This window comes from Galendromus occidentalis, unplaced genomic scaffold, assembly GCF_000255335.2.
Source record: "Galendromus occidentalis unplaced genomic scaffold, Mocc_1.1 scf7180000077121, whole genome shotgun sequence".
NCBI classification, from domain to species: Eukaryota; Metazoa; Arthropoda; class Arachnida; order Mesostigmata; family Phytoseiidae; genus Galendromus; species Galendromus occidentalis.
In genome coordinates, this window is record NW_003805109.1 from 824,040 (window position 1) to 838,572 (window position 14,533).

Sequence of the window (14,533 nt, forward strand, 5' to 3'; positions counted from 1 at the left end):
ACTTTTCAGCGAAACTCACTCCAGCTGTAAACTTTCTCGGCTCGGATCGTCGAACTCCTCCTCGTGTGGAGCTGCAGCGCAACCGTCGACGGGCCTAGAGAACCGAAGAACTTTACTGAATTCGAGATCGCTGCGTTCGGAAAGAAGAATCTAGTCCTGTGGGAGGTTTCCCGATACAATCGGCCGCGACGGTCTACGCAAACGGGATCCGACTGAATCGGCGACTCCTGAATCGAAGGTCTTTTCCCAAGTCTGCCGAGCAGATTTATCTGAAACGAAAAAATTCCCAAGAAGACCGTGGAGTCAACGCATAGTGTCGACCGTGTACTCCAGTGGCGATTCCGATTCACGATCCTCTCCTGGAAATCTTTGTCGTGGGGCTCGGTTGGTAGAAATCGGCTCCCGAGGCGGAATTCAGATCGGGTGCACTGGCTCGCTTTCGCCCCAGAGCTTGACTTTACCGAGGGGACGGGAAATGTTCCTATTGCCGATGAAGTCTCCGCGGGCGGTGTATATTCGAGGGACCGGTGTCGCAGTCTAGCCTTTCCCGTCTGATTCATAGCACGGAGTCGATGGACGGTCTCTCTCTCTCTCGCGCCGCTCGCGAGCGACGCGACGGTGGACTGTGTCGTGGAGATACAGCGGTCGCGCCGTAAGGTTGATCGCTGGATATTGTATCGATTGATGACTATTGATGGCCATCATTGATCAATGGATCGGAGAAGGAATACAACAATGTCCAAGACCGATAATCGTGACCGGAGTTTTTCGTATGGCCTCTGCCTGTCACGTCGACTACGTTCTGATGCTAACCCGTCAAGCTGAATGTCAACTACAATGGATATTGAATGTCTGCGCTTCGACACTCGCCATCCCAGTTGCGAGTTGTTTTGGCTGGAAGTAACGATTCGCCTTGTTCCAGGTTGTTCAAAAGGGCGCGCTAAAATGTGCTCTTCTTCCGGACGAGGGGTGGCGTTCAAGGTCCCCTGTCGTGATCAACGGCCCGCTCCCGACGAGTACCGAGTGCTGAACCAGGAGTGAGTCGAGCCGGAATCGAACTAGCAGCGTCCGATATCCGGATTCGATCGTCCAGCGCATCTGTGCTGGGAGCACACCGCCGTCGGGTCTAACGGACCTCGCAACATCGAGTACCGGGCGAAATATAGCTTTATAATAAGCACATCGTACGAGATGCCGACTCCCTACACTGAAGTCACCCTCGTCACAGCGAACGTGGGGAGCATTTTCGAAAGAGTGAGTTCCGCTATGCATCGAGACCGTGGAATTCTCATACCAATGAGCAGAGAAAGTACCTATGTATGATATCAATTCTTCTTTGATATCAATAACTATCATCTGTGTGTCGTATACGGTAGAGCAGTTTTGCGGGATCCCGCGCGAGCGCAGGAGCGAGATGAACCTCTGTTCGGGAAATCGAAACGTCAGGATTGTTTGCTCCTGCCCGATGTCTGATCTCAAGATAAGGATACCCGTGACGCCTCATCGACGCCACGTGCGAACTCGCTGTCGCTCCCAGCGGCTCGGGAGAAAAACACTTGCCTGAGAAATAATTTACCGCATCTCCATCGGAACCCTCGAACCGAGCTCATCACCGAGCCCAACGCTCAGACAAAGACAGCCTAGTTCCTATATTCCCACAGTAGGCTGTCTCGCTCGCTCTCATAGACATTCTCCCAGGAGCTCATAGACATGATCCCTGTCCCGGATGAGTGATACGTCGCCGAAATGCGACGAGGCGCGAGTTTCTCCGTGCGATGACAGGATACTGTCTCGGAAAATCGGATCATGAAATCATCCTCCTTGTATCGTTTTCAGCCCGAGCAGATCCTGGACATATGGATCGCAGCTTTCGTGGAAGTGAGTCCCAACTTGATATCCTCAATCGATACAGATTCCTAGCCGAGCGTATGATGCAGCGCGAGCTGTTCCACTGTTGTTAGTCTGTACAACTTGTCTCCTCTCAAGGGCCTGGTCAACGATGAGAGCCATCCTGCGTTCCTGGCTCTTCATTGCCAGGAAGTCGGCGGGAAAACTTTCGGATCGGCCATGGATCAAGTCAACCTCTTCACGCAGAAACTCTTTTCCGGTTTCAAAGGGCTCGGATATGAGAACTTCATAGCTTTCGTAGATCCTGTCCTCGAAACTTCGAAATTCACTGTGAGTTACGAACGATTTTGACCTTCGTGAAGGGCCAGGGGGGTGGAGGGGCGGTGGGTGTTCGAGATAATTTCCGCTCATCGATCGAGCTTCCAATCCGATGGGCTCACGCGAGCGCACTTTCTAATGAGATTCCATTCGTCCAGGCTTTGGGAAGTTTCTATTTCGTCCATAAATCAGTCGCTGATCAGATCTGCATTTGGAACTTCAAAAAGGCGGCTTTCGAACCGGTTCCGGAGTATGCCTTCTACGCGGAAGAAGATCTGGATCTAGTCCCGACGGTTCATAAATACAAGTTCACTCAAGATATGACTCCGATGCATCGACCTTCGAGGAAAGGCTTCCTGCGGACTCGGTGGCAAATTCACGCTCAAGAGCCCCCGATCGAGTTGGTTAACGTCCATCTGTTCCACGACGAGTCGAATTTCATGGCGATGCAGCAATTTCCGTCCATGTACACAGAATCTCGCCGCAACGCTCTTCAATTCACTTTGCGGAGAATAGGCAGCGATCGCGACGATAATTCCGAAGCGGAAACGACCAAGGAGCCGGTGGCATTTTTCATTTTCGGCGATTTCAACTTTCGGTGAGTGGCGATCTCAAGTTCCGCATCCCTATGTTCTGATTTTCTCTTCGGGCCTGCGAGCCGCCCTCCCCCGGGGGCTCTCTCCCCGATAAGCGGCGTACGTTGTATCCTGAGCGAAGTCGGAGATTCGTCTTATTCCTCATATATAAGTTTCTCTTCCTCAAGCTTGGACCTGGGTGCCGTGGTGTCGTGGCTCAGCGAAGGGACCAAACTACAGGAAACCAAGAGCTCTTCCGGCGAAATAATACGCCAGGAATTCCACGAAGGAGCCTCGAACGCTCTCCCGGTCATGGGGTCTTCAGAACCCTCAGGCGATGGGAACGAAGCGAGGAATGAACCCCAGAAGAAGGTCTTAACACTCGAGAAGAAACTCTTCAATATCCATGAAGACACAACTCGAACTTTCTTCATTTGTGATCTCACCCGAAAGAAGGTAATCCATCGTTCATGTTTCACCACGGGGTATACGCGTAGATATTTCAAGAAGAACCCGCAGAATTTCTCTCGCGAGACGCCTAGAGCGAACGACTAGCTCCACCATACCGGATGCCCCCGGGAGACCTTCGGGAGGGAACTGGATCTACAGCAGCTGATGGTTTGAAATGATGGGCTTCGATGCCTGGATCCCACCTGGATAACCTGGATATTTCGTGTCTCTTGCAGCTGCTCTCCCATGACAAGGAGTTGGAGTACTTCAGCCAAGATCTGCATGAGTTCGACATCGAGTTTCCGCCAAGGTGACCTCACGAATGATTAATCGAAGATGTCGTAGAAGATTTCAATCTGGAGCTGCAATTTCACCCCTCGAAAGCGACAATCCTCACGATCCAATGCTTGATTTCCAGCTATCCGTATTCGGAAGAACGATCTGAGGGTGCCTCGTTTGGCGGCACGCGATGTCCGGCCTGGTGCGACAGAGTTCTCTTCAATGAACAAGCTGAGAAGCTTGTCTCCGAGAAATTGGGATATCATTTGATCGGCCGAGATGTTTGCATGGGCGATCATAAGGTGAATAGAGAGCCCCTGTGGCCTCCATGGAGATCCGGACGAGGATATTCGCCGAAATTCTCGGCCAATAAGGCGAGGAATAACATGATTCTCAACTTCAAGCCGGTTGTCTTGCGCGTCCGAATCGGGAAAAACGGCGCGAACGGTCCCGGACGTCTCCACGAAGAAACGTTGAAGACGAATGGTAAGAGGCCGCAGTCCGGGAAGGAGGAGGATCAGGTAGCGAGTCAATCCGCCCTTCGCGACAGAGCGCATAGAACGACGATTTGCTGTCCGAGGCCCAAGAGATGTGCGCTCTTATAAGAATGATGATGATAGGCTGAACTCTCAACGCGCCACTGCCCTCGAGCGTCTACCCATCGTCGTAGCTGTAGGATGTGCTTTGCCGAACCAACGTACCGGACGCAACGATTCGCTGTTCTAAAGACTGACTGACTGATTGACTGACTTCTGACTGACTAACCGACTGGATGACAGACGGAGTGACAACAGGCCATAAGGTCTGCTTTCTGACTGGCTGGTCTGTCTGCCTGCGAATCCGCTGACGGAGGAGACGGCATTCTTCGCGAGACATACGGGTGGGAAGCTGAGTGGGAATCGCTCGATCTTCGAATTTTCGAACTCACGCAGTAATGTCGGTCATGAGACCTGGTTTGCTGGTTACAAGACTCGATCGATTGGTCAGTCAGTCGCCTGGTGGAGTGCTCGCTCGCTCGCCCAATCGCTTGCTCGGTCGGTCGGTAAGTCGGTCGAGCAATCCATCAATCTATCTATCGAGCGAGCCAGGGGTCTGCGTCAGAACGATTCGGCTTGACAAGCATTTCATGTTCGTTGTGAACATGGTAAGTTCTGCTCACATCGATGACCCTCAGCATGCTTCGCCGCGTCCAGCATGTCTCTGGCCCTGATCGTCTCCCTGGGTGTCGATAACGTGTCGGTTCTCTCTCTCACTCTTTCCTTTCCCGGGTGCTTTGTTATCGTCTATCTTCTCGTCGGTTCGTGGTTTCGACTATAAGACCTCTGCTCCTTATACTTCTCGATCGGGAATGTCCTCGCGACTTCGAGGAAGCGATCCGCGTGCGTCGGCTGTTTTCGGGCTAATGACATCTTTCTCCTCGGGCAGGTGACCACGAGGAAAGGAATCGTGACAGGGACGAAGAGACAGTCAACTGATCAGCTAGTCCGTCAATAATTTCACCCGACGTCCCTGTGGAGCGAATACCGAGATTCCCGAGAACACGGAAGGCTTAACGATTGTGCCATAGTTAGCCGCCATAGAACACAACATCATGCAAAGGCCTTGCGATGAATACGACCCATTTGATGATACATACAACTGGGCCCTAGTCATTCGATAGTACACGATTCCCGAGAGGACTCTGAATACTGGAATGGATTCAAGTCTCGAACCGTCAATCTCAGCGATCGGACGCCTGTGTCGACGAAAGGAGCGTGAACACGGCAATTTGACCTTACGTAGGCTATTCAGACAAGGTTGGAAGGAAAAGGGTGATAGCTTCAGCTCGGTTGGTTTAGAACCGTATACATGCGAATATAATATAAACTTCATATACAGTATACCTTATACAATGTGAGCTACAGGGAACATGGAAACCCTTGCGGGGAAGGCAGGCAGGCTACGAGACCGATTACCGAGTCAGGATCCGCTTACTGCCTTGAAACATGAGAGAACATGTAGGACAGTAGGCCCGCTCCGCTCGGACCCACGTGTCGACTATTGATTATTATCGTTCCCCTTGAAAAATTGCAACGTCGATGTCCGTTCCGATGAGCGACCGGAGAGCGCGGATACGTCATCGCTGTTATCGGTCAGTTTTACCGTCTTGCGCAAACCTTCGACGAAGTGGCTCCCCTACTTGATTCTCTCAGTGTACGAACGTTGTGCAATACTATAGTGTTTCGAGTGCCAATGGATGTTTGGGCTGCTGTGAATCGAACTTATCCGAGACATGTTGTCGTTACGTTGTGCTTTCTTCATTTGCAATGATATCGTAGTAAACGATACTCGCTTGGAGGGTTTCGACTCGAAACTTGTCGATATCGGTCGGTGTCGAAGTCAAACACTTCTTCCGATGGGAATTTCCCCCATCCCCGGTAGTCTGGCGTGGGTTGCCGTCTGCATCGAAAGTTGGGAGGTGGTCGAATGGTATCCAAAAGAGTCAAGTCGACAGGCCAGGTGTTTGGTGACGGAGGATCGTGGACGAGGGCCTCATGTCAAGATGTGTTCAAGACTCTTCGACGGACCGGCGCCTGCTTAGGAAAACCCGAATGCAAGGCCGGAGGGAGGGTGCTCGTTGTCGAGCGGCGAGCGGTATTGCGAAAATCAGGTTTCGATTGACGGTGATATGATAGGTTTTCCTTTTGGAGATTCCGGCTCTCACGCTTAATTTTGTGGCGCTCGACGCTCTTCATGGTGCATGAAGCACCTTCCCGGTGGATGGATGGCTACAGCCGTCGAGTCCAAGGTTCTTCACCTAGCCTTCGTACAGATTTATAGAAATCGACTATGTATATTCACATGTGAACACTAAGTGTATCATGATTCCCAACGAATGGTCGGGCTCCAAAGCGGGGCTCGCTTCTTGCACGAGAGACTTGACTACCTACGAAGCCCGGTAAAATGAAAGTGTAATGAAGGATACTTCCACCCAGAAATTGACCCGCTGCCTTCGGTGGAGGGTGAAAGTGAGAGATTTGTCTGCTAACGCTGTGCGATCTATCGAGCTAGTAGTCGACCGTCGTCACATCTATTCGTATGTCTTAGGTAGAAATCCAATTGCTTATGTTCCCAGATCTGAGTTGTGCTCTACAAGTATGATCAACCTCGGTCTGACTTTGTTTGAAGTTATGTAAATACGACGAGTTTATTCTGTTCTTTTCGGATACCCATATGCCGACCCAATGTATCATATTGTGTGTTTCATCTATCTAGATTCAGACATTCGACGCATCGGTACGATTCTCGCAAATCGCTGACCGTATCTGATCTGACGAAGTTTCATGGGAGAGAAAGAATCTCTGAACGAGTGACATGACCCTGCCCCGTGTTTGTGGCTGCTAGATATGCAGCAATAGCAGATCTACTTACATTCGACGTGTTAGACAGCAATGTATCCGAACATGTAGAGACTGAGCAAGTATCGCTGATGATTGAGATTTCGAATACAAATTGAGTGGTCATCTGAACACCCTAGTAGAGCATTGACTCGATTTCGGTTCTAGATGTTCGGGGTATCTTGGGCCGCATGTAAGCGGTGGTGATCAGTATCGGATGTTTCAAAAGAATTTCAAACGTATAGTCATCCCACGAAAAAAAGGCTCTCCGAGGTTGATGCATCTGATGGCAGCATCGGTGTCCTTCCGGTCGTATCCCCGATGAGCTTGGTGTCACTCATCCACCACGTCTGAAAATGATGCGAGAAGAAAAACACTGACGATTGCTTCACTCTTTGGCTCCGGTTTCGGTGTTATGGACACTTGATGAGTCATACTGGAGATAATCGGGAGTTGATAAACACCGATGACCTTCTGAGTTGAATAGTGAGTAGAGTTCGTTTTTTTTCTCCTCTCCCGATCTCATGCGAAATTCTCTCTCCACGGTGAGGGAATGTATCCTTGGAACTTGAAACTACTGACTGAAGTAGTATATTAACCCCACCGATTACGGACCGAATCGAGTGATGACTGTTATCGACACCTCGTATATGACACTCGGTACAGTCGTGCTCGTGGTTGTCGTGATTCCGAAACACGCTGCAAATCCTGTGGAGGATGCCTCGGAGTTGATTTTCGATGACGAGCATTCCCGACGGGTCAAGCGAATAGGGCTCCCTCTTCAGAAGGAAATGGGACGAATAATCCTCTGATGGCGTCTCCGGAAATTTTCTCTGTAGGAGTGAGCTCGTCTTGGCCCCATTCTGACCCCATCACCAAGGCAGAGACGAATCTTGGTATAGAGGCGATTTCTCTGTCGGCCCGCCGCGAGAAGCTTCAACGGCCTAGGCCGCAACTGGCAGGTGTCGGGGCACGGATAGCGGGGAGATATCCTTTGGGCATCTACCCAGAGGGAACTGTGACCATGAGAAAGCCTTCGGTCGATGCCGACTCCGGTGCAGCGATTCCCTGCCTGGAGGAAACGCCAGCGTGGCTGTGTAGATCTGCTATATCCTGGCTAGTTTACTGATCGAGAATCGCTCTGCCTCAACCGAGTACTTGTCAGAAGATGATCCAGAATGTTGTAAAAGATCAGACCACGGAGCGGACTTCCGAATATTAGAGTATTCCTCTCCGGGAGCATATCTTCAAGGGTCCAGGTGTATGAACCTATCAGCCAGTCACGAGACATAAACTACCCCACGGTCTTCGCGCCCTATCCTTGGACTACACCGCGAGCGTGATGTTTTCATCCTCTCTCCTACTTTTCATTCGTTTCCTTGCTCGAGACCGGACCCAATCCGCCGACTTGGAGATGAAAGCACAACATGGAGCTTTCATAGGAAACCTTGCAAGAAACAAATTGAAAGAAATAAATATCTGTGTTCCCACCTGCTGTTCTCTCAATCGACCCGCTCGGCGAGATTCAAAACTTTCATTCTTCGTGGCTTCCTTTTCCGGAGAAAAAGAGCTTCTACTCAGCCGATCCGGGACACGGTGGACAAGCTCCACGATCCTTCCTCTCGCAGCTCGGGCCTGGGGCTCTCGGACCTGGGATATCCGCGTTCGTTCACAGTGACTTCTCCATGGAATGGGAGCGAGCTCTCAGCTTTCAAGCTCTTCATTCATGCGGTAGCGGCGCTCTACTTAGGTCCCGCAGACGGGAAAATTGGCAGCCTAATAAAGGGAACGTGAAAGCCATCCGAGAGTCCTGATCGCATAGCTCTCTCTCAAAGAATAACGCTAGCCCCTCTTCGACCCTCTCGGTCGATGGAAACGGTTTCTTGAGCACGAATTATTAATTCATTCATCACTATCACCTTTTATGAACTCACTTCCAATAGTCCCGACGTTTCCTATCTGTCTAGATTTTATGTACATTATATAGTGTTTAGATCAACGCATGGTATCAAATCATCGGGACTTCCGCAATTAAAAGCTCCCCTCATGTACACGGAACAACTGCTCCTGTAGCTCTGAGTCATCCGTTGGCGACACGCTCGCGAGAAGTATTCTTCTGACTTCAGACGCAGCATTCAGAAGAGCACCTGAATGCCCCATGTAGTTGATCCGGATGCTCCTCGAGGAACGAAGGAGTCGGGCTATTGCATATTGAGATTGGGATTCGACTCCGGGTCGAGGAATGGATTGACTTCCGAGGATGACCGTCCGATTCGCGACATGGCATAAACAACCACGAAAAAAAATATCAAAATGCCGATTGTGATTGCCGCCCATCGCCGGGTGGGATCGCGGCGACGGGTACCCAGCAGCATTTTTGATTGAAACCACCTGAAATCAAACGACGGACACGTGACAATGGCGAATTGAGAAGATCGCGATTTTTTTCTAGAATTCCTCATGGATGCAGCTCGTCAGTCTCTACATATTGGAAGTACACCCACCTATGGGCCAGTTCGACAACCGATTTTCGTTTGTACTTGTCCTCCTCATCTGTCCTGAGCAAAGGCTGAGAGACGAAACTCCGAGCGGATGACGTTTCGCCGTACACATTCGACGCTGTGTACTGTTTGACGGAGCTATTCCGCGACATGGCTGCAGAAGAGAACACAACGCGATACCCGGATGCCGCATTTAGGAACTTGTTGGCCATCATGTACATCATGCTGAGATACTCACTATTGTTAGAGCTATCATCTGCGAACGAAACTGAAGAGTCGTTGAGCATCGGGTTCGGTGCGGACCAGCTCGACGCCATCGAGCTCAGACTCCTCTGGAATCAGAATCACTCAATACAATGTCGATGAGCCGCTCAGAAAGCCCTCAATGCGCCATGAGTTTAGCTTTGCAGTTCCCGGAATGCTTACACCGAGCGATCCTGTCTGTTGGAAGTTTCCGTCCCTCCCGCGATCAGCTGCCGCCCATTGAGCCCTGCGGAGTTTTTCCCGGATGACCGCCGCCACTGGCGAGGCTACGTTGTCTCTATAATGGAAGGTTCGGATCACGCGAATGATGTACCGGAAGAAAATCATTGAATTTCGTGCATGAAGAGGATGAGCTTAGGACGCAGGAACCCACCTTGGAATAACTTCGTGTCCGCAAGTCGGGCAGGTGAATCCGGCGGGAGCTGTCGTTGAAGGCAACTGTTGCAAATGCTCGTCCAGACAAGGCCAATGGAAGACATCTTTTGTACGACAAAGGTAGCAGTCAGGTTAGGTAGCCCGTCCCAAGCGGTGGATAATTATCGTACCCGTCTCACGGGACGACTTGAGCGGCTATGGAATACAGCTTGCGGTCCAGACTCGGATCTCGAGCTTGACATGGAACATGAGCTCTTGATCTCTGCTTGAGCTGCAGGCGAGCTTTGGACAGAGGATGCTCGGGAAAAACTCTAATCAGCAACTTACGATAACACAAGAGACGGACGCATTCTGCATGCACCAACTCCTTCCTACAGAGTGTGCAAACCGGTTCGTAGTCCGAATCCTTCAGCCACTGGAGGTAGCCTTGTACGATACACTGCGGAAAAGATAAGAATGAGAGCTCTATCGGATAGAATCATTCCGCGAACGGATCTCCCCTTATTCACTGATAAGCCGGCAATGTCGAAAGAATCCGGGGATTCGATTCCGAAACCCAATCGCACAATGCCAGAGTGTAGAATCAGTCTACGACGCAAGAGGTCAGTCGAAACCAGGATATCTGGGCAGACTTCAAACCCTCCTTAGTGGTAAAAGCATGAGACCGGCTAGATAAGCCGGCGCGAATTGATGGCTCTGAGAAAACTTCCTACTCCTCGCATCGTTAGCCTGATTCCGAGAGAAGCCGATCAGAGCTGGAGCCTGCAAGCGCCTCGAGGAAAAAATTGAGAGCACCTCCCGCTCTGATTCCTCTCACGGAGGGATGACAGCTGCTTACAAACTCACGTTAGGATGGTCTTCTACCATACAATGCTCGCACACATTCACCCGGTGCTCATAGCAGAACTGTGTGGTGACTTTCCTCTTGGGACATCGGCAGAGCCCCATCCTGCACCGAGAAGCTCGAAAATGGACTTAAATTAATGTTTTCGGCTCACGATGCGGTCTTCTTTGTTCTATAGGCACAGTCTTTCCCGTGCCAGCACAGCAAGCGACGGAGCAGAACACCTGATCGTCTCACAGGGAGTCGCCATTTCGGATTGGATGCATTTCCCGTGCCGGTCTCGACTGATTGAATCGCAGGAACCCGCGCGGCGCCATCTTCCGGCCCGTTCGTAACTGCTCTCGTACGGATGAATACTGCGAAATGCTCACCCTACGTCAGGAGGAAAGAGTCGGAATAAAGGATCGAATCCACGGCTGCCTCGTGGCGCAGCATAGACGCGCAACATAGACGCGTAGCATAGACGTGCAGCATAGACGCGCAGCCTAGACGCGCAGCATTTCTACGATTTCGAACTGTCGCGGATTGGGCGTCATTATGGTAGGGGGGAACCTGGAATCGAAGGGAATCAATGGGGAGTGCCAGGGCCGGAAAATGGGTCAACCTGGGGCGGGAGAACACTCAGACTCCGGGCAACGGGTGCGAGAAAGTCGATGGGAGTTCCGCGATCACGAGATTGGAGGCCGTGAGACCTCCGCGGCGGTGGAAAGAAGAAGAGGGCGGAAGACGACGGGAGCGAGCCGCCGAGCATTCGAGAATAGTAATCGATGCAGAGAAGCGGAGATGATCAGAAGAAGCGGAGGATCTAACAGGAAGCATGAGAAGGAAGTTCCGCGAATAGATCACCGAACCTCACGACGTCTTGAGATCTGAATCCATGTCTGCATCGCTCATCGAAGTCGACTCTCGATAAGTCGGAGACCAGGATACGATAGCCTCGGGGGCAATAGAGGGCTCCAGCGAGATCGAGAGGGAGGCCATGAGCGGGAAACGATGAGCGTAACGGGACAGTGTCAGCTTCTGGATGGCATAAACAGCCGTGGCTTTACTCGAACTCTTCATGATTGCCGATATCTGGGGCAATACTCGTTCGTTAACTCGGGCCGAGTTCGGGCCTTCCCTCTCCTTAGTTCTCGAGAAAAGGGAGGGGACAGTGGGCGACAGCCTGGAGGACCTAAGTCCCTGAACGGGATAGTTTGAATGGAGAAGAATCGGGCTACTGCTCCGCCGACGCTCTGATTGAGCAGACAGGCGGATCTCGGATCGTCTTCCCAGCTTAATATAGTATTCTTTTCGGAAAGAGCTCTCGCCGATAAAATAATGCCGATTTCTCACTCCATGAGAATCTCGTTTCAGTGGTTCACCGGCATTCAATGCATATTATTCCGAAGTCCCAATACTTGGCTTCAGGATGGAATTCACAATGTTTTGGAACACCAATCTGTAGTTTCTGTGTGGTTGAGAAGTCGGCGTCCGGGGAGGGGGGCTAAGAATCGTGGGCAGGCAAATGAGCTGCTCTGGCTGATCGACCAATGATTCGTCCAGGATCTCCTTGCATCTGGCCGATGATCACCGTCTGCGACTTTCGACGGAAATGTAAGGCCGAAGCTCACCGAGTCTTTCCAAGGAAAACACAGTCAATTGACTGATACTTCGCTGCAGAGATCATCATGAGGATGAGCTCCGTGCGCCGGAGAGAGCCTCTCTTCCTGCATGTGTTGCCCTAATTCGCCGCTGGACGGAAAGGGGACACGTTCGAATTGGGTTTCCCGATCTTTGACGATCGCCAAGCTCCGAGAATTCTGGTACCCGTGGATAAAGGTATCACCGACGGCTCGCTGCGAGAGCATGTGACAAAAGGTAAGGAGTGTACCATCGACTGACGTAGGGACAATAGGAGCAGCAAACGGGGTCCACGGCCTTCAGCAGATCAACACGGATTGCCATACTAGCCCTACAAAGAGACAACACATGCGAAAACAGCAAGCCATACGCTGGACAGGCTGCGTCGGTACCATTCGAAGAGTCAAGGTTGTCTTCATCTCTATTTTTTGGCGCATCAAGATCTTCGTCCCGAGCCCAACTCAGAGCTTGAGCGATAGACTTGCGCGGAGGCTTCGACCCTTCGAATGATGAGACATGGGGGCTTCTGTGATTGCGTGTAAAACTTGACTCGCCTCGTAGTGATGGGTTTTCTAACTTATCGATGGAATGCGCTCCCCCCTGCTCACCCTAGATGATCTCTGCCCCAGAAGTCAGTCCCTTTGACGAAGATCATTGCAGCCATAAACCGCCAGGGTTATCGGTTTCAGCCAAAATACGGTCCAGGCCACCGTCGTCCAATTATCAAATGCGTCGTGAAACGATGAAACGACGTCGGGAGCTGCTTTCTCCCGAAGAGACATCGCTTCGAGAGGAACAGATGGTCTCGACTCGCGGGACACAGCAGATCCGTTTCCATGAGCGTTCGATGCCCCGTTGCGGTTGATTCGCTCTCCATTTCATCTAGGTGAATGCAGACAAATCGCGAATTCGGATGACCATTTGAGCGTCCGTTAGAGACCTGTCGCATCGGAGGATTATATTTAGGTACACTGAAATGGAGCGATATCGAGGAGCGACAACTACCACCGCAGAGACATCGAGACATTCCAGTATCTGATAGGAGCATTCGCGATGCTCATTCTACCTGACGGATGCTGAGCATCATTCGTGCGGGAATAAGTCCTCGACCGAGAAGTCAATGTGAAGCGAATGCCCACCAAGAATAAAGAAAATATGATCCCTGATGGCGTGCGCTTCTGGTCCAAGTTGATCATACACGGGGGTCGGGCAGTGTGTTCAACGATTGTTCTTTCGACATTCTTATTAATAGGTTTCCGTTCCGGCTACTTGAATCTAACCGAAGCCAGCCTGTTTCCGTTGATCCTGCCGTTGAGGCTGCTGTTGCGGCTGCCGCTGTGTGAATCGTCCCAATTATCTTCAATAGCTAAATTACACTTAATGAATGACTGTCGACTGGAGAACACTAGCGAAAGAGTGGCACTGGGGACTGTACGCCAAAAAGTTGAATGTATTCAGCTCAGAGTTACTTGCTGCGTCCAAACTCTAGGATACATTTTCCGGCTCAACATCCCATGTTCCGATGTTACCGATGAGGTCACAAGATTCCAGCCTTTGCGGGTGGATCCGAGCTGATGTGGTTCCGGCGCCCTGAAATTCTCAGATGCCTTGGTTGGCGGTAGTTCTCAACAATTTAATTTGACTGTGTCTGCTTCTGTCGGTGGGGACGGCCAACCCAACTGAATCCATCTCTGTTGAAGTTGGGCTCCAACGCGCTCCTGACCGATTGGCTTGAGGATTGCGTTGTTGAAAAGGGAGATCCCCACAGTGAAGAACGAATCACCGCCGACGCTGCGACACATCGGATCGTGTTGGGATCGAACTTGTTGAATCTCGGTGTCGAAACACAGAGATATCTGCCCCCTGTCGTCCGCCGTTGAAAATATGAGCGGTAGCAGTGCATTTGATGCCCCGCATGTCCCGTATCGATTCGGATTTCTTCCAAGATGCAAATCTTCATTTGCGGCGGGGCATTCAGAGCAGCCGTGGGAGGATAACCCTTGTCAGAAAAGTTCTCCGACAGGTTTATCCTGATAATGTTTCCGCTGCTATCCATATAATTTACTCAATCGGGAAGGG

The 14,533-nt window shown here is 51.1% G+C and overlaps 2 protein-coding genes across 2 annotated transcripts; one reads left to right on the forward strand and one right to left on the reverse strand.

Moving 5' to 3' along the window:
- The first annotated feature begins 1,191 nt into the window (after positions 1–1,191).
- 5PtaseI (inositol polyphosphate-5-phosphatase A) lies at positions 1,192–4,945 on the forward strand. Its single transcript, XM_029110840.1, has 9 exons — positions 1,192–1,254; positions 1,837–1,878; positions 1,987–2,178; positions 2,325–2,764; positions 2,930–3,197; positions 3,428–3,501; positions 3,610–3,772; positions 3,875–3,956; positions 4,896–4,945. Exons 1-9 carry the CDS (start codon positions 1,192–1,194, stop codon positions 4,943–4,945), a joined length of 1,374 nt encoding a protein of 457 aa, XP_028966673.1.
- A 3,844-nt stretch (positions 4,946–8,789) lies between these two features.
- On the reverse strand, positions 8,790–11,069 carry LOC100909156 (zinc finger protein-like 1 homolog). The gene is made up of 7 exons (XM_003741046.2): positions 10,834–11,069; positions 10,315–10,426; positions 9,986–10,091; positions 9,775–9,889; positions 9,587–9,680; positions 9,352–9,502; positions 8,790–9,238 (listed from the first exon to the last, which is right to left on the reverse strand). The coding sequence occupies exons 1-7, from the start codon at positions 10,933–10,935 to the stop codon at positions 9,049–9,051; spliced, it is 870 nt and encodes a 289-aa protein (XP_003741094.1). The 5' UTR covers positions 10,936–11,069; the 3' UTR covers positions 8,790–9,048.
- Positions 11,070–14,533: the final 3,464 nt, after the last annotated feature.

Bases quoted from the DNA above. Each gene is read 5' to 3' on its own strand.
- LOC100909156 (XM_003741046.2), bottom strand. From the start codon at position 10,935: ATGGGGCTCTGCCGATGTCCCAAGAGGAAAGTCACCACACAGTTCTGC. The intron at 10,092-10,314 runs GTAAGTTGCTGA...GTCGTACAAAAG, and splicing joins CGTCCGTCTCTTGTGTTATC to ATGTCTTCCATTGGCCTTGT. The intron at 9,681-9,774 runs GTAAGCATTCCG...TTCTGATTCCAG, and splicing joins AACAGACAGGATCGCTCGGT to AGGAGTCTGAGCTCGATGGC.
- 5PtaseI (XM_029110840.1), top strand. From the start codon at position 1,192: ATGCCGACTCCCTACACTGAAGTCACCCTCGTCACAGCGAACGTGGGG. The intron at 3,502-3,609 runs GTGACCTCACGA...CTTGATTTCCAG, and splicing joins GACATCGAGTTTCCGCCAAG to CTATCCGTATTCGGAAGAAC. The intron at 3,957-4,895 runs GTAAGAGGCCGC...CTCCTCGGGCAG, and splicing joins AGAAACGTTGAAGACGAATG to GTGACCACGAGGAAAGGAAT.